Below are 24,621 nucleotides of genomic sequence, written 5' to 3' on the forward strand. Positions count from 1 at the left end.
ATGAACATTCATTTAAAATATTATATCTGTTTAAGGATTTAAAAATAAAAGACTTACATAGAATTCTGATAGTCCCAATAAGACCTCAACATCTGCCTTTGAGAATTTGTTTCCAGCCAAGTAGCTTACATTCTTCAGGTGGCCATTAAGCTCCTATTTGTAAAGGCACGTCGTGAAAAGTTCAAACAATCATTACATTTAATTCTATTACCTGGAACACGGAAACAGGTAGGCCTGATGATTGGTGCGAGTTCACATGGTATCGATCCAACACAACTTTTCTGTACTCAAGCCATTGACGAATTAGCGCTTCTTCTTCCAGGGTGTATTCTTCACTAGATTCTGATTTCTTCACGTTCGGTTTCATGTTAAAAGTTATTTGGTGCTGTTAGACTTGTTTGACGTAGTAGTTGCTGGCTTTCTGCACGTTTTCGGCAGACGACAACTAAAAATCTAGGCAATAACAACTTAACAGCGTCAGACAGCAGCTCCTCTAGCGCCTTAATCCTGAAGCTGAATTCAATTATGCTTTGCTGTTTGCTCGTCTTATTAGTCGGCAAAAACGTCCTAAGTCGGTGTTTCCTTTTTTTCCCAACTCTGTGACAGCGTATTAGGACGCAATTAAGGAGAACTGAACCATACCTAATTAAAAGGGCCCCACTTTTTCTGGTATATTACTCCATACTCCTAGTTTGTCCGAATAAAACCAAATCAAATATTTCCGAAAAGCGCAAACAGAAACACCCCGATGCGTAAAATGGGGTCCCGTAAAATGAACTGAGAGAAAGATTTAGATAACGACGGACACGCTGTGACGCTGATCGTGAAACTAAATTCCTGAAGTAGAAAATAAATTACAAAAATTTTAAAGCGATCACTACATAATCTCATCAGCTACACGGTATAGCCCAGACAATCGAATTTTTTTTACAGAAAAGACTTTAGTACCTGCTGGCATAAAAATTATTTGTGAGATATGTTGGTATACGCTTCCTAAAGTAAATCAATTGTGAGTAAGAAGTCAAAGATATCCTTAGCATTATTTAACGTATATGCCTGTGTAAACTGTAAACCATTTCTAATTGTGGCTTGGGGATTCGAAAGTGAATTTTTATTGAGTCGTCCAGATTGCATGACGTTACAAGTTATTTTGAAGTTCTCTCAGCTTCTTCGTACTGATAATGAAGCTCCGTACAATCTTGTTCGGATATCTTGACCCATCCGGTGCTCTTAATGTGATAGACTAGAAAAAAACATGAATTGCTCAATGATAGTCTATTTAAATTGTACATGAAAAATTTACCTCGAATGATGCCACCACTGCTTGCATCACGATAAGTTGCGTGATAGATGGCCCTACGACCCAATTCATAAGCTTCTTCATCTGTTAGGTCAGGTTTGTAGCCAGAATCAAGCACACCATATGCATATAGAGATCCAGATCCAACAGAAAAGACCTGCCCTGGGGTCCTTGTTCCATCATTATCAACGTAATACAAACCAGGGCCCTTATAATTAATAAATAAAAGAACAGGATCACTGGATCAGTAAGAAAACGTAATTCGGTAACCAAATAGAATTTTGTAACTGCACCTTTTTATCCCATCCTGCAATCATAACTCCCATGCTTAGTCCCATGCCTTTGTAGTTGTACACCATGTTAACGAGCAGTTTCGATGCAGCGGCAACAGAAATGCGTTCTTTGTTACGAAGTTCATAAAGTCTGCACTGTTTTGAAAGAACACGTTCCCAATAAGTACAATCAGCAGCACCTAGTTTAGAATAAGATGAATATTACGCTATCACTTATAACATACCTACTCAATCATTATTATATGAAATTATTCATACCACCAGCCATTGTTCCAAGCAAAAAGTCATTGATTTCAATGATTTTTTTTACTGATCCAGATCCTAGGTACAAAAAAGAATTGTGATATTATTTTGATATTATACAACTAATATTGATCCCATTTACCAATGTACTGCCCCCCAGTTGCTCGAGAATCTACAGCAAGAACAATTCCTCCTTGATATTTAAACCCTAGTGTTGTGGTACCATGGTCATAGTTTATCTTCATTTCTCTGCCATGCTCATCAACAGGGTTCTTGCTGTAGGTGTTACTAGGCTAAAAGAAACAATGATCATATATGATAGTGAAATGAAACAGCACTCCAAATTGTTGAGAAAATTCAATGAAAAAACTTACACAACTCAATGGTGGCAAAGCTAGTTGACAAGGATTCCCAATAGTTTTAAACGACGACAATACATCTTCTAGCTCGTCGTGTTCAGTGGTTTTGAAGTTTGAACGAGAATTAATTCCGCAAATGTCAAAGAGAGCCATGACGATGCATAAAGAAATTTCAAAGTTTGTGATATACTGTTGTCGACTGCTATGTTTTACAGTGTTGTCAATCTCACCTTTTTGGTTTTCGATCTGATTCTGTCGTCTGTCGTCTGCTGATCGTCGTCTTGATCTATGATTTCGATTTCACCGGCATTCCCTAGGTGTGTGCTGTATCAAAACATTATATTAAAGACCCGTAAGACTCGTTTAACAAATCAGAACGGATTAGACTTCCGTGTCATCAGTGAATTCGAATAGCTTGCATTTTTTTTCGACAAAACCGAAAAGAAATTTCACGGTTGATTTGTAACTTGCTTACAGCTACAGGATGGCGGCCTTTGAAGGTAGGCCTAATAATACGTAAATTAAACCACGTGACAATACCTAAGATATCACTTATTCACGTTCTTCCATAGAAATGGGAGTTTTGCCACAAATCGCGAAGCGTTTAGAAGAGCTAGATTGGATGCTGCCCACAGATGTCCAAGCTGAAGCTGTGCCGATGATTCTAGGTGGAGGAGATGTTTTAATGGCCGCTGAAACTGGAAGTGGGAAAACAGGTAATTAAATATTATGTCATTAAAATATTCTTTACTCACTATTTATCTTCACAAACTAGGGGCTTTTTGTCTACCAATCATCCAGATTGTATGGGAAACAATTAAAGATATTCAAAGTGGAAAAGCTCCTACAGCATCTGGCAATAATAGCGCTGCTACAGGTGATTTTCTATAACAACCCTCAAGGAACTGTTGTAATTTAAAAGGAATTTACAAATTTGCAGAACCACAAGATAAGTGGATTTTAAGCACATACGATCGAACGCCCGCTATGGCCGTGAATCCTGAAGGAACATTGTGTCAATCAAGAGATGCAGCCTGGAGTGGTATAAGAGCTACTCAAGGTGTTGTTAACAAAGGGAAATATTTCTACGAAGCGACAGTTTCAGACGAAGGTCTCTGCAGAGTAGGATGGTCATTGAACGAGGTAAAGCAAGCAGAATTTTTACGTCTTCTATTATTTTTCTTTCACATTGGACTTTTTGCGTTTTGTAGGCTAATTTGGATCTTGGCACTGATCGTTATGGCTATGGTTTTGGTGGCACTGGTAAAAAATCCAATAACCGACAATTTGATGATTACGGAACCGCCTATGGATTGAATGATGTTATCGGCTGTGCACTTGATCTCGACAATAGAGTCATCTCGTTCTTTAAAAACGGCGTCGACCTAGGAAAAGCTTTCGACATTAATCCCGAGTTCAAGAACAAAGCTCTCTTTCCTGCCGTAGCTCTGAAGGTATGAGTTTATTGTCGTTTAACAATTTATGGCAACTTCTACAACGAATTACCTGTCTTTTATAGAATGCGGAATTAGAATTCAACTTTGGCCAAAAACCTTTCAAATTTGCTCCCCCTAAGAATTTTGTAGCAGTTTGTCAAGCAGCTAAAGATTGTAGAACTGTGAACTCGAATTCCGGAGTTGCAATGCCTGCTCAGGTGAAATTAAAAGCTAATGCTCCGCAGGCCATCATCATGGAGGTATTCAGTTGATTATGTAGTTGTGGTTTGTTGAACATTACTATCCATTTACTGTATGTTTTTGCTGTAGCCGTCTCGCGAGTTAGCAGAACAGACTTACAACGAAATTAACAACTTCAAAAAATATTTGGATGCTCCTGTTATTCGGACGATGCTCGTGGTTGGCGGTATCCCCATCAAAGAGCAGCTGAGCGATCTTCAGAAAGGAGTAACATTTTTTAAATTGTTCTGAAAATTTCTAATGGTTTTTATTAATTTGGTTACTGTACAGGTGGATATCATTGTTGGCACACCGGGCCGATTAGATGAGCTGATAAAAAGTGAAAACATACTTTTAACCCATTGCCGCTTCTTTGTTTTAGACGAAGCGGATGGGTTGTTGCAACAAGGTCAAGGAGAGATAATCAATCGCTTGCATTCCCGGGCACCGAAGATCACTACGGACGGAAAACGTCTTCAAATGATCGTTTGTTCTGCCACACTTCATTCGTTCGAAGTGAAGAAGATGGCGGTATTTAACTTAAGAAAATGTGGCAACAAACAAATGTTTTAATTGTTTTCTTGTTTAGGATCGTCTTATGCATTTCCCGACGTGGATCGACTTAAAGGGCGAGGATTCTGTTCCAGAAACAGTACACCATGTTGTGATTACAGTTGACCCTCGCACTGATATGTCATGGCATAATTTGCCTAAGCGCATACCGACGGATGGGGTGCATGCCAAAGACCGCCTAACTCCCACTTCTGCTACACCTGGTAATAAACTTGCATCGTCGATTTAATCAACATTTATCAAACAAAACTAATTCAAAATTGTTTTCTAGAAATGCTTTCGGAAGCCGTAAAGCTATTGAAGGGAGAATATTGCGTCCGGGCCATAACCGAACATAAAATGGACCAGGCCATTATCTTCTGCCGAACGAAAGTCGATTGTGATAATCTTGAAACGTACTTGAATTCTATCGGTATGATCAAATTTGCCACAATTGTCGCTTCTTGCATAATTCCCGTCTGATATTTTTGTGACTAATTTACTAGACAAGCAAAAATTCTCGTGCGTATGCCTCCATGCAGACCGGAAGCCGCAAGAACGTACCGACAATCTGGAAGCTTTTAAACAAAAAAAAGCCAAGTTTCTCATCTGTACCGACGTCGCTGCTAGAGGATTGGATATCCGCGGTTTACCTTTCAGTAACTTTTTTTTTTAAATTTATCTTTACAAGCTTTTGCAACCAACGTTTTCCTTTAAATTAGTGATGAACTTCACACTGCCAGATGATAAATCTAACTACGTTCACCGGTAAAAGGATACATTTTGGTTTAATATTTATTGGGCACTCACATTTATTTTGTTTGTCTTGGGTAGAATCGGTCGAGTTGGTAGAGCTGAACGAATGGGATTGGCCATTTCTTTCGTTTCCAATGTCCCGGAAAAAGTGTGGTTTCACGGCCAATGGTGTCCTTCGCACGGCAAAGGTTGTGCGAATACAAAATTGACCAATCAGGGAGGCTGTTGCATCTGGTATGATGAACAACAGGTAATCACTAAAATAGAATTTTTAACTGTTGATTACTAATCAAAATGATTTGCTATTATTTTTCAGTGTTTGGCTGAAGTAGAGGAACATTTGGGCATTACAATCTCGCAAGCTGGTACTTACTTATTTACGATCATGAACGAATAAAACTGTACTAACTAAATTTTACCTTAGGTACTGATATGAAAGTTCCAGTGGATGAATTCGATGGTAAAGTGGTGTATGGGCAAAAGAAGAAAGCTACAAGTAAGAAAACGTTTTCGTCTGCCGTTTGTTAAAATACTTTAAACAGTTCTTATTCAATTTTATTTCAACAGCTTCGGCTTATCAGAGTCACGTAGCTCAAATGGCGGGAGCTGTTCAAGAGCTGGCTGTCCAAGAAATGAAGGCTCAGTTACTTTTCCATTCATTCTCTAATAATGCTAAGAAAATTTTTGGATCTGTTTAATATCGATATTCATTTCGCTGATGGGCTTTCTTGTTGCTTGAACATTTTCTGATTGCAAATTCAAGCGTGTCTGTTCTTCTCAAGTCATGGAAATAATATAACTCTTGAAATTAATCAATAGTATATTAAGTTGAGAAATCATTCATCAACTTTTTCCCCTTCATTAGATAATATCTTCTCTACAGTTTCCTTTAAGCAAAGTTGAACAACAGGTTGAACTTTTAAGCAATACTCAGTGGCAAGTTTGAGCATCTGTTCAAGATCTTCTGTCTTTGATACACCTTCATGAACATAGGCAGCTACCTGATGAGTTGATGGCATAAAACCAACAGTGAGGTTAGAGTTGTTTTCATCATGATTAAGCTCTGGTTGCCATTCTTCATCTTTGGTCGGATCAAGCAAGAAGTGCTTGGGTATTTGTCTCTGGAAAAAGAATTTTGTTTTAAAGTAAAGAGGTTCTGAGATGGCTAAGTGAAGAAGAAAAACCAAGCCTTACCACTGATGTTCCAATCACCAAATCATACATGGGAATGCTGGCACTTGCTAGAGCTAGACTTGCACAGGTTAGAGCAGCTGCTAGAGGTGAACCATCATTTTCAATGACCATAACATTAACTTCGACTTGGGCTTTGGGGAATTTATGCTGAAAAGAAAAAGAAAACTTTCTATAATAATAAGGAAAGATAGGGAAATGTGGTGAGAAGGAAATTACAAGACAAACTGCTGCTTCCAAAGCTTCTCTGAGTATTCCACTCAACACAAGCTCTTCATTGTCTTGTTGATGTCCACGTCTCTTTTGGCACGAAAATGGGGCAAATTTGAATTCACAGAAGAGCTGGCCATTAAGACTGAAGTCAGATTTCTTCTGTACTTCACGTGGACCATACACACCACAAACCAATTTTGTGTTACCTTGCTCTATGTATGCAGATCCTTTTGCCTGACTAATAATTCCTGTCTTCAAAACTTGACAAAAAAAATAAAAATTAGCATTAAGAAGGGAAAAAATTTATAGAATCAGAATATTACATAGTTGTCTTGCATCAGTGGGCATTCGTTTGTCTTTACGAACTTTGGTGGAACCAATCAAAATTTTCTGTAAATCTGCTGACAAGGCGGACTCCACTTCGTTGGCATTTTTCTTTTCCAATAGTGTGTAACAGAAAGAAGTTTCAGGTCCTTGCAATCTTCTCGAATCAACCGGCATTGTAAAAAACACTTGATGAATCGATGTCAAAGTAAAACTAAATTTCAAACACGTTGATAAGTAAATTCGTCTGCTCTTCCAATTTGTCGATGTTGCCAATTTTCTTTAATCATCTTATTTTTTTTTTCAAATTTGTTTTCTTCGAAAATCCCAATTTTCGGCCGGCCAATGGCCCGGTCCCGGTCCCCGGGGCCGCCTCCGCTTCAGTTGAAGGAACCTCCCTCTACTTCACTCTTTTATGGGGAATTTCTAATGCCGCTGGTCTTTTTAAATTGTTCTTCAGTCGTCTTTGAACTTCTTTGACGTTTGGAACCTTCCGATAGTTCCGAAGTGAGTTTTCTTGCGCGGTTAGTAGATGAATAATTTCAAATGGTGTCGGCAAATTCGGGACTAAAGTCGAAATCCACCGTAAAATCTACACATAGTTGACGTTGTATGTGCCGTGCTCTTCTGTCAGTCAATTTGTTCTTATTCCTCGAAATAAGTGTGATGAAGAAAAGATTTTCAAGGCCGCTAGAGGTGTAAAGTCCTCGAGGGTTCAAAATAAACAAAACACGTAGTCCACGAAGGTATTGAAATAATGTAAAAAAATGGCAACTGACAAGACCTAATGTTTTTTTTTTGTACTATGCAGATGATCTCTCGAACCTTGAAAAGTTTTTGGTTCCACCTAAAGCAACACAAACGCGGATCTCGTCGTTGGATTGTCTCAATCGCCATACTTCAGGTTCACCGCCCTTACGATTATTTACTACCGTCGAGTCTTTTACCTGAGTCTTCCTTGTAATTTGTGATGCTTGAGAAAACGTGAAAATGGTTCCTTCAACAACTCCAAAACAGCGACAAAAGCTCGACGTTCCGTGTGGATGATTTCATGTCCTTTTTTCTTTGTTGTGCTGATTGTAGGTCGTCACGGTCCTCGTCTTCTTTCATTCATCGCCCAGTAATGTTTGGAGAAACCCTTTCGCTGTGCAAATTCAACCAGTTCAAAATGAATTGCAGACTTCCGTCAATTCTCTGCCGATGATTAGCTTCGATGAAAATCGAGTCGTCACACTGGAAGATGACGAGTTTTCGCACTTCCAGCCCGTCGGACTTGCGCCTCTCTGCTACTTGGAGGGAACATCTGTTTCTAAAACGTTGTCCAGCAATAGCTCCAAATGTCTGTGCCGGGCCAATTATTTTGGTCACGAATGTGGCATCCCGGCTGCCGTTTGGCACCGGACCATATCCAAAAAGTATCATAGATGGCCACTGAAGCCCCGAAAAATGCCAAGGAGGATAATTCATGGTCTCAATATAAATCATGAAATTGAATTTTTCCGTGTTCGACTTGAAGAATTGAAGGTAGTAAAAAAGAAAGCAATTAAAAAGTTAAATTCGATAATTTAAAAAAATGAATTCAACCTTAATGAACAGGATGCTGTCGACGTATACATTGTCTGTGAATCAAATTACACAGCCCACGGAGACGCCAAACCACTTCACTTGATGGATAAATTACGGTCGGGTTTCATGGGGGCATATCACTCAAAAATCGTTCACGTTCCATTGTACAAGTTCCCGCCGGAGGGTCGAGAAAACGGTTGGTTCATCGACATGTACTTGCGGACCTACATGGGCATTCACGGATTGAAGCGAGTCCACGGAGTCCGATCGGATGACCTGTTCGTTCTGCTGGATGCAGATGAAATTCCGACACGGGAGGTTCTCATGTTCCTCAAACTCTACGACGGATATCCAGAACCAGTTCGCCTTGCAATGCGTTGGTCTGTTTTCGGATTTTTCTGGAAACGGAAGAGGGGCAAACAAACTGGATCCATATTCAACTGGATAATGGATGTTGTAAAAGAAGACGACAATAACGCCGAAGATCTACTCGAAGTCACTGCGGTAAATTATCATGACTGTTTCAAGACATTTTTCAAATCTAGTACTGAAACATCCGCTTTATGTGACGCAGGTGAGCACAATGAATCTGGTGTGGAAAGTCTGTCAAAACAACACATTTCTCATTCGCAAAGACATGACCAACAATGCCGATTTCCAGGAGAGGCTAAGTCAGTATCGCACAGAAGGTATTAAATGGCAATTCATTTGATTTTAAAAAGAGAAAGATTTGACAGCTAGTTACCTTGACAGGTAACCGCGTTTCACCGTGGACATCGGGGACGAAACAAGCCTACGCTGGTCACCATTGCTCATGGTGCTACAGTCCGGAAGGCATTCGGACGAAACTGCTATCGGCACACGCGGACGATAAACCACGATGGGGTGACTTTGCTGAAAAACTCGACCTCCGATACATTTCTCGACTGATTCGGGAAGGTGAATGGTTCGATTCCTCTCGTCCATTTGTGATGGCTGACTTGGAAAAAGAAGAGCAGTACGCACCGAAATTTATGCTACAACACCCTCAGCAATTCAGTCAACTTCTCTATCCTCCTGACATGACAAACGAATTGTATTCTTCAAACTCCCATACTCTTGATTCCCAATAATTAATTCTTAAAAAGATGCGGTTTAAAAAGTCGACCAAGACAAAATGTTTTAAGGTGGTGGCTGGTACGCTGGATAGCGTGGTTGCTCATATCCTGGATACTGTTGCTGAGGCGGACCGGGTGGACGATATTGTCCATACGAGTTAGGCGGTGGCGGTCCCGGAGCAGGATAACCAGCTGGAGGGTAACCATGGGGCGCACCAGGCTGGGCATTTGGGACTGGAGGATAACCAGAAGGAGCTGGAGGACCATACGGCTGAGGCCCTTGAGGAGCTCCATAAGCCGGTTGCATAGGAGGATACGGTTGAGGTCCTCCAGGTGCTCCATACGGAGCGCCAGGTTGGTTGGGTGGAGGAGGGTAATGACCCTGTCCAGGTGCCGAGTAAGGGCCAGTTGGAGGCGGCCCGGGCTGTGGATGACCTGCTGGCGGTGCCCCATAGACTGGTTGCTGCGGTGGCAGAGGAGCTCCAGGTGGAATGCTGTTGGCATAGGGATATGGAGCTCCTGGCTGGGAATGCGGATAGCCGCCTGGTGGTGCTCCTGTTTTGAAGAAAGAAATAAATATATTTGAATACCATCATTTCATATCAAATAAAATCAAATTCACCAGCATAGTTGTAAGAAGGCTGGGGCTGCTGTGGAGGCTGCGATTGATTATGAGGTGGACCTTGGCTGTGAGGTGGTCCCGGTGCTTGATTATGAGACGGCTGTCCTGGATTGTGCGGAGGTCCTGGAGCAGGACTTGTACCTCCAGTTGCCGGTTGGCTGTACACTTTATTCGAGAAAATAAAATTTAGATACTTGTGAATAGAATATTGCAGGTTTTAGCTACTTACTCGGTTGTGCTTGGGTCGGTGTGGCCGGGCCCGGAGAACTTCTCTGTTGAGGATGTTGCTGCGGGCTCGGATGCTGCGGCGGATGCTGAGATGGATGTTGCTGAGGAGGATGCTGGGCAGGTTGTTGTTGCGGAGGATGTTGAGATGGATGCTGTTGAGAAGGATGAGATGGATGTTGGGGATGCTGCTGAGGAGGATGTTGGGCATGCGGTTGTGACGGATGCTGTTGCGGCGGATGTTGCTGGGGATGCTGTTGAGGATGTTGTTGAGGGGGATGGGCTTGAGAAGGATGAGGCTGGGATGGATGAGGTTGAGAAGGATGGGGCTGGGATGGATGAGGCTGGGATGGATGGGGTTGGGATGGATGAGGCTGGGATGGATGAGGCTGGGATGGATGGGGCTGGGATGGATGGGGTTGGGATGGATGGGGTTGGGATGGATGGGGTTGAGAAGGATGGGGTTGAGAAGGATGGGGTTGAGAAGGATGGGGCTGGGAAGGATGTTGTTGGGGAGGATGCGACTGAGAAGGATGGGGTTGAGGAGTATGTGACTGAGGAGCGTGTGGTTGTGGTGTGTGAGGTTGAGGGGGATGCGCCTGGGATGGATGTTGCTGAGGAGGATGTGATTGAGAAGGCTGAGTAGCACCGGTTGGCGGCGAGTAACTTCCCTGGGCAACAGAAGACGATGGTGGAGTAGGTCCGTTAAAGGCTGACGATGCTTGCGGAGCGGCCGGAGAACCAGGCATCTGATTTACTGGGGCATTTTGACCTTGCGGTTGTTGAGGCCCGTATGGAGCCGGTTGAGGATATCCGTACGGTTGTTGCTGTTGAGGTGGATAGTAACCCTGTTGTTGTTGTGGTGGTGCTGGTTGACCACCATACGGTTGATTCTGATAACCTGGCTGGGGAGCCGGATTGTAAGGCTGGTTTGGATACTGAGCAGGGGGCTGCCCACCATACTGGGGATACTGAGGCCCATAGCCTGGCTGAGGGGCAGGAGGGCGATACTGCTGCTGTTGTGGCTGTTGGCCATAAGCATGTGGTGACTGTGGACCGTTGTAAGGATATCCAGGCTGTTGAGGACCTTGAGGACCTCCCGGTTGCTGTCCAGCTGGCATCATTGGTGGTCTATAGGGTCCTGGTTGATTGGCAGTCGGCTGCCCACTGTACGAAGATACTGGTGGACCCCCGCCTTGTTGAGGATTGGGTGGAGCTGGTGATGCAGAATCTTGATTGTTTGGACCAGATGGTTGAGGTGGATTGCCAGGAGCATTTGGCATGCCTTGAGGTGGCTAAAAGATAAAGAATTTTATTTAAGACATAAATTGGATATTCTTCACACATAGTTTTAAAACTCACAGGAAGAAGTGTCTGAATGTTCTGAGCTGGATCAGCCACAGACGCCAAGTACACCAAGTTTCGATGAAGGATTTGCTCAACCCTGTAAGAAAAATGTGCAAATCATTTCACAACCAAGTCCCGCAAAAAACACAAAGGATACTTACTGCAGGCACTCATGTGTCTTTCCTCTAGCCTGGTAATCCTGAATTGTCGCTATGTGTTGACTGTTTTCATCCAGGAGCTGTAAAGGGGAAAATGCCGGTATAATAAAGAGACAACAAGAGACGAACAGAAATAACGGCTATTGGTGTGCGTGACGTTTATGACGTCGCAGTTGAATGGAAGTAATCCTTACCTTTTGGATCTGAGCAGGAGAAGGGGGTGGTCTCCCTCTTTGAGCAAACGTAAGCGACATAATTGTTTTATCCTCAACGAGTTGCCTTTAAACTCTTTAGGCAAGCGGAACTGTACGAATTATTCAAATTGACCAGGATCTGTCACACGCACAGCCAACTAAAAGAAAATCTGACGCCTCTATAATATTATAACCGACGTTGCCAATTCTTCCCATTTTCGGGCTTCTTTTCTTTGTCGCTAGAGAGCGGTTAAACAATAACGCTTTCTTTTGAATTTTGATGCAGCGCGGTGTTTCGTATCTAACTGAAATGATAGAAATCGAATCAAACAGTTATTCACCAATTAATTCGAATTTTTAAATGAAGAGAAATCACCGTTTTCTTTAGCCATCTAGCGTAATAAAAGCGTTGATTGTTCAAACATCCGCTAGATGGCCAATGCGAGTGCCACCATTTGGAAAACTTGCAAGTTTACAGATGGCGTTGAAGCGGCTCTGTTGGCTTGGTTCGAGTTCGCGTCGTTTTGCCCACGAAAAGCCTCGGCTGAGCTGCTCAGTTGTGTACCTCAGTTAACCGCCATTGCGCGTTCGATAAGGTGCGGCCAAAACTCTGCCGCTGCCCGTCACAAACCTTGTTCAACGTGTCCGTCTCTTTTCCCGCGTCTGTCCACCTTTCGCGATCCACAACCATCTTTCGTCACAAGGTTCACAATCATTTCGGCGTCCATTTCTCGTCAGTTCACCCCCAGGAAAGGGGCGTCTCTTCCAGTGTGTAGTGTGACTGCCGAGTGTCTTGTGCAGCGGCCATTTTCTTTGCCTTACGGAACTTGATTGAAAAGTGATCATCAACGTCATCACACACACACACAACACGAGTCTCGTCTCTATGTAGAGACTAGACGTGAAAATGCATTGAAAATCAGCTCACCCTCATCCAAAATAAGTGGCCACCAATCGCTGTGAACGCCACGGGACGAGAAGAAACAACAACAACAACAAACGACGACAAGGGTTGTTGCAAAACATGACCGACATCAGTGCCAGCAAACGAGAGTCGTTGCCCGGATGGGAGCCAGGATCGGTGGCAGCGTTGGCCGCCGTTGCTGCTGCCTCCTCGTCATCTGGTGGACCGTACCCGACTGTCGGCCTCTACACGAATCAGCCCGGGAGTAATAGCGGAAGCAACAACACTGGTGCTGGTGCTGGTGGTGGAAATGCTGGTCTCCCACCTCCTCACCTGCCGTCACCCTACTCGTCATTCTCTCAGCCGATTCCCTCCTCTTCCGCCTCGTCCTCCACTCCTTATGCGCAGCCTCAAGGTAAAATCCGCAACCGCCCCATTGTTTTTGTCTTGTAATCTCTGGCTTATGTAATCGTATTACCATATCCCGTTTATGGACGAAAGAAGAAAACTTATTTTCTATTTCGTGAATGTTGTTCATTGATCTTCTATTTTGTCTGGGAAATTAGGTTTGCCGCAGGGCTATCCTTATCATGCATTAGAGAGTTACCCCGGCCAGCATTTGGGTTACCCGTTAGCCCATCAGCCTCATCATCCTTACCACCACCACCACCATCAGACGCAACCGTACCCTGGACTGCCACCTCACAGCTCTTTGCCTCCGCAAAATTATCCGCCTCATTCCAGCATGATGGTCCATCCTTATCATCACCACCATCATCTTTACTCACCTCAACAACCTCCGGCGCCTAGCCAATCACCCGGATTGGGGTACACATTGCCCGTTCATCCGCAGCAGCAACAACACGGCGAGGTTCAACACCAGCCACCACAGCAGCAGCAACAACAACAACCGTCTGTAATCAGTCAGTCACAACCTGGTTATCCGCCGTTGAGCTATCAACAACCGCCGGCTGGAGGATCGTCCCAACAACAACAGGGAATCAGCATGCCCATCTCCACCTACATCCCACCTGTCCAGGCGTACGAGCCGCCACTGGAGAGGTCTGAGAATCCGCCTCAGATCCAGCGACCGACTCCGATCCTGGCCGAGCGAGAAGTCAACGCCAATCCGGGCGTCCATATGGTTCCTCAGACGCCGAATTCGGCGGTGCCCATGTCGTTCCACCTCCAGCAGTCGCAGCAAACGTCACCGGCTCCACCCTCTCCGGGTCCGTCGGGAATGATGACACCGGGAGGAGGGACCCATCCAGATCTGGAACACGATCTACCGCCGGAGCTCCTCCAACAAGGATGGAGGAAAATGTGGTCCAAAAGAGAGAACCGGATTTATTTCTGGAACAAGACCAATGGCGAGTCTCTATGGGAAATGCCTCCGCTACGACCGAACGTAATAAAATTTGTCGTGTTTCACGTTATCTCACGTTATCCATCATTCTCTCTAATCTCTTTCAAATGCCCAATTTTAGTACGATCCGGTTTCCGACCCGCTCGGCATCCAGCAACCCAACCAGCAGCCGGCAGGAGCCATCAAGCGACGTGCTTCAGACGATGGAATCGGCAGTCCTTTGGCTAAACGTTTCATCCTCTCGTAATAAAACCTATCCGTCCATTATTATCATTAACCAACTTATTATTAACGAATTCTATTTCATCAGAGGACCGTGGGATTTGGAGGTAGCTACCAACGCCGTGGTGTTTGAAAGGAGTCCACTAAGCTGGCCACATCCACATCCGGATATTGAGGCCTACCGGGCGACGTTGGTTATCAAACTCCGCCAAGCCTACCAAGAAATGTGCCATTCAAGAGAAGGTAATGTTTCATTTTTTTTAAATTAAATTAAATACCTTGTCTAATTAATCGTTTTGTCCATTTCTCCTTAGCCATCGACGCTCCTAGGGATTCGTTCAACCGCTGGCTACTGGAGAGGAAAGTAGTGGACACTGGAACAGATCCGCTCTTCCCTGGCCAGTGCCAACCGGAAGTTTCGCTCTCCATGTACAAGGAGATTATGAACGATCTGCCCATGAAGTTGGAACGGCCAAAGTTTACAGGTGATGCCCGGAAGCAGCTGTCTAAATACGCGGAAGCGGCCAAAAAGATGATCGAGACCAGGTAAAAAAAAGGCTTTGGTGAAATATGTGTGGCATAAGTCAATCATTTTGTTGTTTTGCTTGTAGGAATGTGAGTTCAGAAAGTCGTAAAATAGTCAAGTGGAACGTCGAGGACACGTTCCAGTGGCTACGGCGGACTGTGGGAGCCACGTACGACGATTTCCAGGAGCGGTTGGCCCACCTCAAACGCCAGTGCCAGCCGCACCTGACCGAAGCTGCCAAATCTTCCGTCGAAGGGATCTGCATCAAGATGAACAATCTCTCGGCCGAGTATGCCAAAAAGATACGAGACAAGCACAACGAGTTACTCAAAGAGAACGGACTGGCCGGTATGTTTGCAGCCTCGGCCCTTTTCATTCCACAAATTTCAATCTGACAGACAGACTTGATTTGATTATCTTTTTTATCTCAGATTTGGAACCCAATGTCAATCTACCGCATCCGAGAAAAGTTTGGTGTTATCCGGTCCTCTTTGCCCTGCCGTGTCCCCGATTGCCACCGGTTGAATTTCTGCCGGACAAGGACCAGACCTTGTTGCGTTACAAAGGTGATGCCGTCCGCATCAACAATCTCCATTTTCAAAAACTGGTATGACTGGATTTGGTTGTTGTTGTTGTTGTAAGCCCACCGGCTATATTTGGGAATCCTCTTATGTACATTTATTTATTTCTTTTATTTTTTTTCAGGAGCAACTGTATCGGTACAACTGCTTCGAAGACCGCAAGTTTGAGTGGTTTCTGCCACGCGTGTGGTGCTTACTCAAGCGTTATCAGTCGTACATGGGAGGGCAGACGAGCAACGAGGGCCAAGGCACTCAGGGCGCTCTGCCGTTGACCGTTTTCGAAGCTCTTTACAAACACTTTGGCGTCTCTTTTGAGTGCTTCGCCTCGCCGCTCAACTGCTACTTCCGCCAGTTTGCCTCCGCTTTCCCCGACACGGACGGCTACTTTGGATCGAGAGGGTAACAATAATAATAATCGGCGTGATTATTTCCGTCATCATTCAAGTATTATCTTTTTTAACTCTAAAAACAGGCCGATTCTTGAGTTCAAACCGGTGTCGGGATCGTTCGAAGCCAATCCACCGTTTTGCGAAGAATTCATGGACACGATGGTCACCCACTTTGAGCGGCTGCTAGCCGATTCGAGCGAACCTCTGTCTTTCATCGTCTTCATACCCGAGTGGCGTGAGCCGGCGCCACCTGTTCTCAAACGACTAGAAGAGTCGTCGTGGAAGAGACGCCAGGTGGTTGTGCCCACCTTCGAGCACGAGTACCGGCACGGATACCAACACCTCGTTCCAAAGTATGAAAAAAATAAGCGCCAATTTCGCCAATCATTTTGATGGTTTTAATTTTTCTTTTTCTTATAGAACCGAAATCAATGTCAGGGCGGCACACGGGACAGTCATCGTCTGGTTGCAGAATGAAGCTGGATATCAAAAGTGGGGGCCGACGGATGAGCGAGTGGACGCTCTCCTGGAAGCTTATCGGCCGGGCCGAGAAAGAGAGAGAGATCGACAAGAGCTGCTAAGTCCTCCGAGACCAAACCAGCCGCCTGATGGACCTATCGTTGGCATGGGCAGCATGTTGAACGTTAACGGTAGTTCCGCCATTGCCGGAATGAAACCCATTTAATCAAACTGGGTTGCTAAAAGCCTATCTCACACTCTCTCCCCCCCACTTTTAAAAGAGAAAGTTTCTTTTTTAAAAAAATACTATTTTAAACCAGTGTTTAAAGTTTAACTGAGAGATGGAATGATTTGATTGATTCAAATCCAAATTTGGGGTTTCTTCATTTATTATGGCGAATTGTTTTTGGTTTACCACTAAAACAAAGAGAATGCGTATGAAACATACGATTGTGCGTGTGCAATGTTATGGGAGCTTTTCTTGTGACCAACACTGTTTCTTTGTTTTTCATTTCGATATATGTTTGTTGTGATTCTTTTGCTGAAAGGGTATTTTATAAAGATGAAAATTTGAAACAATAAAATATTTTTTACCAAGTGTATCGTATTCAATGGTTACTAATGCTATAACGAACTGCAATCAGCTGTTGCTCGCATTTCCCATTGAACACAAAGTTGATTTTTGTCTAGTAACTGCACCTATGGATCATTACGATCATTTACAGTCGCTACGATAGACAGAGGTGTCCGTCAGAGAGTTCAAATCGAAACTTGTTAATGGAAAACTACTCGACACATGATAAGGAGTGGATGTATAACAAACTACGTAATCCTTTGCTTATGCGCTGTGTAAAGTCTGTAATAAGAAGTTTCTCTCGTCAATCTCAAGTTGTTGGCACAGCGAAAAAGTTGACGTATGTACAAGCAATTTGACTGGGGAAGATTGGAAAAGGATCGTGGCTGATGCAATTCGTCCTTTTTTATTACATCATCGTTGCATTCGATGAGTACCTATAGTTTTCTTAAAGTCCGTAACGCCCACTGAGAAGTGTTTAATGATATTTATCGATCGATCCCATGTCCATGAAAGTTAACACTTTCTGATTGGCTTAATTGGCCCGTGTTCGTGCACATAGTACATACTCAGACATCCTGAATAATTACGTGTAATTCAATGAAGCATCGTAATTATTCAGAAAGGTCAAAGCTATTACCTTACAGTCCAGTCTCAGAGAATATCTGTAATATTCCGTCTCTCCTACGATGTTAAACTAAGATTTTTGTTTTAAGTTATAATTACTGTCTTTGCATTGATTCTAATTGGCTTTTCTCACCTTACGATCAAGTCAGTCGGTACCGACAGCCCTCCATCAAATTGGGAATCTAGCGAGTCGCTATTCGGCTAAGATTGTGCAGGTAATGAAATTAAAAACTACTTCATACATGGTGAAGTTTTTAGTTCCTCCCTGGTTCAATTTCGACTATCGAACTCTATACCCTATAGAGTGCTCTAGGCTGCCGAGTTCCAGGAAGAGCCTACCCAATTGCTACTTTGTTGTTACAGTGCGGATGATCTAATCAAGGTTCATCAGAGTAGTATTGAATCCGGAAGGAGTACTGATGAAAACCACCAAAATTCCAGATAAAGTGAATAATCTACTTGGGAGGCAATTTCAGTTGAAAAATATCCCCCAGTTTTTAACTGTGAAATTGTCAACTTAAATATGAAGAAGTTTTTGAAAGGTAGAACTTTAATGATGGGAACTACTCCACGGCGAGGTAAATATAGCCCTCCAAATGTGAACCAATTAATCGTTTTCACCTGTGTGTCGCACCTGCTTGTAAACGTCCTAAAATATCATTCTGGTCTTCCAATACAATGGACTGTGTTGAACCAACCTAGTCTCGCGTGTATCACATTTGCGCGTGCTGTTTAATCCTCAATGCCAAGAGCTGAGCATCGCCTAGCAACTGTTGAGCGATAAAATAATAATAATCAAAAACAGGATCGTCCAGTCGTCGGCGACCACTTGGAGGACGAATGTGAAACCAAACACAATATCCGAGGAAACATTCGTAGACCTAAGCCAAATGGCAGCCTAAAATATTTTGGATATTGGATATGCAATTGTCAGACCTATTTTTGTATCTTGACTCTGGCGCACTCGGCAGTCGTCATGGGACAAATATTTTCCTATGCACAATGACGCAGGTGAACCAAAAGTGAAAAATATTTTTTTTTACAATCGCAGACAAAGAAGGAAACACTCACTGCCGATTTGATCCTGCGGAGAGATACCCTATGATCCCCAAGGAAGAACGCCAACGCTCTTCTCGGGAGTGTATGTCTGCAGTAGATTTTTTTAGAATCGACAAGAGGAAAAAACAAAAATAAATATTTGTACGTAACAGAAGCGCGCACGAGTGAGAATCAATAAAGTTCAAGAGAAGCTGAGACGACCGATTTTACACACGAAATAATTTAATTTGATAAACGGAGGGACTTTATTATTGTCACTGAGAACAGCGGCACGCGTTATGTTTCCAACGGCCAAGGCGATCCTGAAACTAAACCAAACCAATATCTGGTTCAATGTCAATAAACTGCGTCATTGACATTTGACGACGTATACGTTGTTTATTGACTTGTAAGGTCCCATATAACCCGTCAAATCTGCAAAGTGAATTTATATTCTTCTTTTATGATTTGGCCAGAAAGCGAATAAACCCATTTTCGATAAGAGCAACGATTTAATCTTTCCCAGATTCGTCCCCCCGCCGGGCATCTTCTTGTCAAGATTTCTCCACTGGAATAACAATTGAGAACAATCTGTGGATTCGTGGAAATTAATAAAGGAATTCGTTATATCAACTAACAAAAGAATGCTACGACGCAACAAACTAGTTGCTTAGCAATAACGTCGGAGCCAGCCAAAATGGCTAATGAAACTATACAATTTGTAATAATTTACAAATAAAATAGAATAAACTTGCCAATTACGTAGGATGCAGTGCAGTGAAAGTTGAATTCCAGTGAAGAACAATATGTATCGAATGAGAGAAAGATGAAATAGAATCTTGAAGTGGAATCGGGACCGTGAGCGCAATACGCATATAAGCGAGGGACGTACTTCACTTCCGACGTGCAGTATTTCGCCACTGCTCGAAACCAACGGACGTACATTACGGATGTAGATCCTTGTCCGTACGAAACGATTTCTTTTTAGTCGTAAGTTTGATTCTCTGATAATTTTTCTTGATATGTGACTCACGATTTATTGCAGTAGAAATTCAAGTGATTGTGCATCTTTCGTGATGGAATTAATCCAGCATACGCCCAGCTGTCGCCGCTTGACTATCAGTTGAATCGACGACGCAGCAATTTCATTAGTCGTCGGCCCAAAGGCGATTCCTTCGAATTCTAATTAAAAACAAGATTTGGTATGCAGCTACTACATTTTTTTTCCAAGTTATATAACCTAATATAGTAGGCCTATAGTATACGGCTTTTATTATTTTCAAACTAACGAATAAAGCTGATATGATATCATGTTGTTTGTCCAAGCCTATAAGAAAATTAATTATATCCCGGGGATCATCATTTAATTAAAAATTGTTTCTAATCTACGAGTAAGTTTCGGTGTGGCGGTAGCGATCCTTCTTGAGTCACCAAATTTACTAGCCGCACTGTGCTTCAAGTGTTTAAAGTTAAAATATTTTTCGAATTTGATTTTTTACCCACAGACAAAGTTGTGAGGTACAAACTGGGCCTGATCCTGACCTATAGTCGTTCTATTTAATGAACCCTATAACTGAGTCAACAAAAAGGCAAGAGAAAACAGGTTCTAGTCAATCGCCTAGCTCAGAAATAATCCTACTCTTTACCAACGCCAGGAAATAGTCCAAAAGGAAGAATTAGAGATATATTTTTCCTACCTTATTTAAGCCCGGGAAATACGGCCAGGCATCATCAAGTGCTCTATTCGCAGAAAAATGGAATAATCCACCAAGCTGGATAGGAATGAAAGGCGTTCTCGGAAGAAGAGATCCGTAACTTGCCCGATATCGGTAATAGAAGAAGAAAGCCAATCAAGAGGAATGTTATGTATCTAAATGAAAAAATAAAAATTGGATTACGAAAAATATTTACAGAAACAACAAGTCAGAAAATTTGAAAATGAGACAGTGGGTAAAGCCTATAATTGTAAATAAACCAGAGAATTTAGGGCCTCCACGTAATACACTGCATTGAAGCAAAAGTCATGCATCAATATGCAAATATCTAGCAGGTCGCAAGAATAAAAGTAATGAAAATCATTACCTAAGCAATGATGCTGATGACAGGTCCAACACAAGCAAAACTTGCATATCTTGTGGTTATATTATGGTAGGCTCAGGTCTCAAATCTGCACATACAGGAAAAGATTACATATAGTGCAAAGAAACTTCCATGCATCGACAGGGGGCTTACATGACCAATGACAAAGTCAGGAGATTACATTTCACAAATATAATGGAACAAATTCTAGCTCCCATGATCATTCCATTTGTAAATTGTTATAGTTTTAATTACCTGCTAAACAGGTGGATACATGGATGTGTAGTCAATCAGGGCTCAAACGACGACCACATTCTTGCAATTTTCTTGTTCTACTTTTTCGTGCAGTCACGTGTACCTTTCCAAATATGTGATTGCTCCGTTTTCTTTATAATCTTTAAAAACTTCCTCTCTATTTCAAAACTTGTAAACAAATCGAAAGCAGACGACAGTATTGCCATCTTTAAGTAATCGATTGAAATTATTAAAAATCGACCCCCTCCCCCTTAAATCAAAACCGCTAAACGATCAAAGCGGGTTTTATCACCCGCGCTCGACATCCGCTGGACGGATTGGAATTATTATAGTTAATCGTGGGGAAAATGTAGTTATTTGAGTCGATAAGAATAAAACTCACAGAATCAAGCCTCCACTAATGATCTCTTTCTTTGGAACATTTCCAGAAATTAATAGACTTGATGCAAAAGTAGTACCGTAGTTGAATTAACTCTCACGATGTTACCGGATGACGTCACCAACGAAATCGATCCAATCGAAGGAGAGACCGTTCAAGAGAGGAGCGGCTACATCGCTTACAATGAACGATTGGAGACATATATTGTACCGGTTGTGTTTGGCATCATCTTCCTGGTGGGCGTCGTTGGCAACGGTTCCCTCATGTTCATCTTGTGCCGTCACAAATCCATGCGCAGCGCTCCCAACACGCTCATTTTCAATCTGGCACTGGGTGACATCCTCGTCCTTGTCTGCTCCGTCCCGTTCACCTCCACGATTTACACGTTCGAATCGTGGCCTTATGGCGAATTCGTTTGTAAGGCCTCTGAATTTGCCAAGGCAAGTAGGACATCATTCAATGGCTGACACTTTATATATGTATGGTAAAATTGAAAATATCTTATTTATATGAACAGGATACATCGGTGGGAGTATCCGTTTTCACGCTCACGGTCCTCAGCTTTGATAGATACACGGCCATCGAGCGACGGGTCCCATTTCTTCGAGGTCCTAAACCGAAATTGGTCATCGCCATTTGCGTTTCTGTCATTTGGGTGACCTCAATCGGACTGGCCTTGCCGGCCGCCCTATTTTCACACTTGCTGAAGATTCCGCTCGGAAATGTGACGGAAGAGTCGGTCGAACAAACCAACGGGACGGCCATCGTCGATCACGGAGGAGAAATTGTCGTTTGTTATCCGTTTCCACAAGAATTCGGACCCGTTTATGCCAAGACGGTGGTCCTCGTTCGTTTTATCGTTCACTACTTCCAACCACTTCTCATCATCAGCACCTTTTATGCCATTATGACGCATCATTTACTCCGCAGGTTGATTCACTTATATAAATATTCAAAGTATCATCTAAGATTATTATTCAAAAATCTAAATTTTGCATCCAGCGTCCGGACCATTCCGGGCCAGGCAGTTTTGTCTACTGTTAACCATCACCGGCATCCTCCTTCCAATTCTTTATCTAACAACGTGCGTATAATATTCTAATTAATAATGCATCAAATCCATTTCCATCTCCATCATTCGCGCCATATGTTTAAGTATAAATTTGTACGTGGGCGCCGAACGGTACAACAGACGATGGTGTCGCACTTTCCGCTTATTCACGAACGCCTTTGAGGCTATGAGCGGGAATACTCCTTTTCATACTTAAGAGATTCAAGCTTATTCACCATACGTATCTTTTGCATGTATAACTCTACAATAAGTAAACTTGGCAATCACAACAGACGGCGCTATAGCCAATTGATTACGAATTAGGTACTCAACGCGCGTAATTTGTCTATTTTGTTTCTAATGGGATATCGCTTGTTATTTTTTTGTTAAAACAAAGGCCAACTTAATCGCCTGAAGTTAGCGCGGAGCGTTATAATTATTTTAATACTTGCTTCTTTACCCAGTTAAAGTATTGTCACGGCCTGGTCTATTGCGGGCTTCACGTTGCTGTGGCCGACCAGTACTGCAGTTTCACGGAGCTGGCTCCACGATTGCACGAGCCCAGCCTCCGCCAAAGCACATGCACTGCCGTCACTACAGACCGACGACAGTGCCCAACACCAGTCAAAAGGGGAGATCCACACACCAGTCAGGGCCAAACTCGTCTACCTTAAATCTACAGGGGGTCGTCTTTAAAGTAGAGGGCACCAAGGTGACCTTATGTCATCGTCGTCAGTCGTCCCCTTATCGTAATTTCCCAGAATTGTCTCTAAGCTCGACGTCTGTACTAAACTGTACGTGACAGTATTCAAGCTCTTCCAAAATGTACATGAAAGTCTATAGAAAGAGATCATTAACTTGGACTGTTAGATTATCTAAGGTAATGCATAGCATACGTAATGAAGAAAGAACTTGGGTAGAATATTAAAGTGCTGAAGCCTGGGCTGTAAAAAGAAAAAAAGATGTGCCATAACTTTAAAAAAAAGTATGATGATTAAAAATCGATATACATCTAACGTGTCGGTTTGACGTCAATGCTGAGACTTCGAGGAATTGCTGATGGTGTGACGTTACTGGATAGTCTGATGTGTTATTCGAGCGTTTCCTATTGGTTTTGTTTCCATTGATGATAATAATTGGCTTCTATTATTATCCAACAGAATCAAAATCGATCCCGCCGAAAAGTGGCCAAAATGGTGCAGGTATTATCACATTTCTATTTTTCTACTTTTGATTGGAATGATTTAAAACACGATTTTTAAATGTTTTATCTCAGTGTTTGGTGGTTCTGTTTGCCGTCTGTTTTCTGCCGATGCACATCTTCTTCCTGTGGTTCCACTTCGACTCCAACTCGCAGGACAACTACAACGATTTCTGGAACGGTTTCAGGATTTTCGGCTTCGTTTTGGCTTACATCAATTCTTGCATCAATCCCATCGCTCTCTACTGTGTCAGCACCAAATTTCGCAAGCATTTCAATCGATTGTTACCATGTCGTTGTAGTGGCGGCGACAGCAGAGTTGATTCCCGAAGAAGGATCCATGGCAACGAAGGCTACCCCCTTCACGAATTCCACGCGATTCCGTTCCTGTAAATCATTCAAAGATTACTGACGGTTTCAATGAAGCGTGACTCTTTAAGGTTATTTTAATCTATACTAACGTCGTTTCGTGCTCTCGACCTGCACGTGATGGATGGGAAAATCAGAGAAATAATGAAACAAAAGTGGCCAATTCGATTCACATTATACAAATTTAAATATACTATAGAGCCATCAGGGTCAACCAAAATCAATTGTGTCGTGTTTTATTCAGCAGCAAACAACTGTATAAAACCGTGACTATATTCCACAGACATTATTATGCATAATGGATCGGGAAAATACAATTGACAATTATATTTCCAAGGCCTCGCCATTAAATTTGGTAGAAAAATGTTATGTTGTTGCGAGGTCAATTTGTCGTAGCCTGGCAATTGATTTGGACAATTGGATGTTGCGTTGGAAGACTTGTTTAAAGTAAATCAATCGATTTCATCTCAAATGATTAAACTGTT

At 42.8% G+C, this 24,621-nt stretch overlaps 7 protein-coding genes and 1 long non-coding RNA gene across 8 annotated transcripts; 4 read left to right on the forward strand and 4 right to left on the reverse strand.

Moving 5' to 3' along the window:
- Positions 1-1,093: 1,093 nt before the first annotated feature.
- LOC124208123 (proteasome subunit beta type-5-like) lies at positions 1,094-2,433 on the reverse strand. The gene is made up of 6 exons (XM_046605839.1): positions 2,211-2,433; positions 1,979-2,129; positions 1,852-1,914; positions 1,594-1,772; positions 1,304-1,508; positions 1,094-1,243 (listed from the first exon to the last, which is right to left on the reverse strand). Exons 1-6 carry the CDS (start codon positions 2,346-2,348, stop codon positions 1,146-1,148), a joined length of 834 nt encoding a protein of 277 aa, XP_046461795.1. The 5' UTR covers positions 2,349-2,433; the 3' UTR covers positions 1,094-1,145.
- Positions 2,434-2,457: 24 nt separating this feature from the next.
- LOC124208118 (ATP-dependent RNA helicase Ddx1-like) lies at positions 2,458-5,991 on the forward strand. The gene is made up of 16 exons (XM_046605833.1): positions 2,458-2,695; positions 2,768-2,911; positions 2,971-3,072; positions 3,136-3,338; positions 3,407-3,649; positions 3,715-3,891; positions 3,962-4,099; positions 4,163-4,402; positions 4,461-4,647; positions 4,716-4,856; positions 4,930-5,082; positions 5,146-5,191; positions 5,258-5,429; positions 5,496-5,544; positions 5,604-5,675; positions 5,747-5,991. Exons 1-16 carry the CDS (start codon positions 2,680-2,682, stop codon positions 5,875-5,877), a joined length of 2,214 nt encoding a protein of 737 aa, XP_046461789.1. The 5' UTR covers positions 2,458-2,679; the 3' UTR covers positions 5,878-5,991.
- Positions 5,982-7,192, reverse strand: LOC124208122 (exosome complex component MTR3-like). The gene is made up of 4 exons (XM_046605838.1): positions 6,907-7,192; positions 6,590-6,843; positions 6,374-6,520; positions 5,982-6,300 (listed from the first exon to the last, which is right to left on the reverse strand). Exons 1-4 carry the CDS (start codon positions 7,082-7,084, stop codon positions 6,016-6,018), a joined length of 864 nt encoding a protein of 287 aa, XP_046461794.1. The 5' UTR covers positions 7,085-7,192; the 3' UTR covers positions 5,982-6,015.
- Positions 7,193-7,260: 68 nt separating this feature from the next.
- LOC124208120 (beta-1,4-mannosyl-glycoprotein 4-beta-N-acetylglucosaminyltransferase-like) lies at positions 7,261-9,601 on the forward strand. Its single transcript, XM_046605836.1, has 6 exons — positions 7,261-7,653; positions 7,719-7,811; positions 7,991-8,431; positions 8,504-8,977; positions 9,048-9,162; positions 9,227-9,601. Exons 2-6 carry the CDS (start codon positions 7,719-7,721, stop codon positions 9,583-9,585), a joined length of 1,482 nt encoding a protein of 493 aa, XP_046461792.1. The 5' UTR covers positions 7,261-7,653; the 3' UTR covers positions 9,586-9,601.
- Positions 9,531-12,582, reverse strand: LOC124208119 (basic proline-rich protein-like). Its single transcript, XM_046605835.1, has 7 exons — positions 12,493-12,582; positions 12,117-12,421; positions 11,926-12,002; positions 11,780-11,861; positions 10,422-11,712; positions 10,193-10,357; positions 9,531-10,125 (listed from the first exon to the last, which is right to left on the reverse strand). The coding sequence occupies exons 2-7, from the start codon at positions 12,174-12,176 to the stop codon at positions 9,635-9,637; spliced, it is 2,166 nt and encodes a 721-aa protein (XP_046461791.1). The 5' UTR covers positions 12,177-12,421; positions 12,493-12,582; the 3' UTR covers positions 9,531-9,634.
- A 558-nt stretch (positions 12,583-13,140) lies between these two features.
- LOC124208117 (mRNA (2'-O-methyladenosine-N(6)-)-methyltransferase-like) lies at positions 13,141-17,161 on the forward strand. The gene is made up of 10 exons (XM_046605832.1): positions 13,141-13,435; positions 13,587-14,428; positions 14,508-14,629; positions 14,697-14,851; positions 14,923-15,154; positions 15,220-15,482; positions 15,566-15,741; positions 15,840-16,114; positions 16,188-16,457; positions 16,525-17,161. The coding sequence occupies exons 1-10, from the start codon at positions 13,141-13,143 to the stop codon at positions 16,787-16,789; spliced, it is 2,895 nt and encodes a 964-aa protein (XP_046461788.1). The 3' UTR covers positions 16,790-17,161.
- LOC124208126 lies at positions 16,959-21,396 on the reverse strand. Its single transcript, XR_006880298.1, has 5 exons — positions 21,137-21,396; positions 20,885-20,969; positions 20,500-20,672; positions 19,836-19,984; positions 16,959-19,761 (listed from the first exon to the last, which is right to left on the reverse strand). It is a non-coding gene; the product is annotated as an uncharacterized LOC124208126 (long non-coding RNA).
- A 151-nt stretch (positions 21,397-21,547) lies between these two features.
- On the forward strand, positions 21,548-24,465 carry LOC124208128 (neuropeptide CCHamide-1 receptor-like). Its single transcript, XM_046605847.1, has 5 exons — positions 21,548-21,955; positions 22,033-22,445; positions 22,518-22,599; positions 23,727-23,768; positions 23,843-24,465. Exons 1-5 carry the CDS (start codon positions 21,617-21,619, stop codon positions 24,158-24,160), a joined length of 1,194 nt encoding a protein of 397 aa, XP_046461803.1. The 5' UTR covers positions 21,548-21,616; the 3' UTR covers positions 24,161-24,465.
- Positions 24,466-24,621: the final 156 nt, after the last annotated feature.

The sequence above is a fragment of the Daphnia pulex genome, chromosome 11 (genome assembly GCF_021134715.1).
Source record: "Daphnia pulex isolate KAP4 chromosome 11, ASM2113471v1".
Classification (NCBI taxonomy): Eukaryota; Metazoa; Arthropoda; class Branchiopoda; order Diplostraca; family Daphniidae; genus Daphnia; species Daphnia pulex.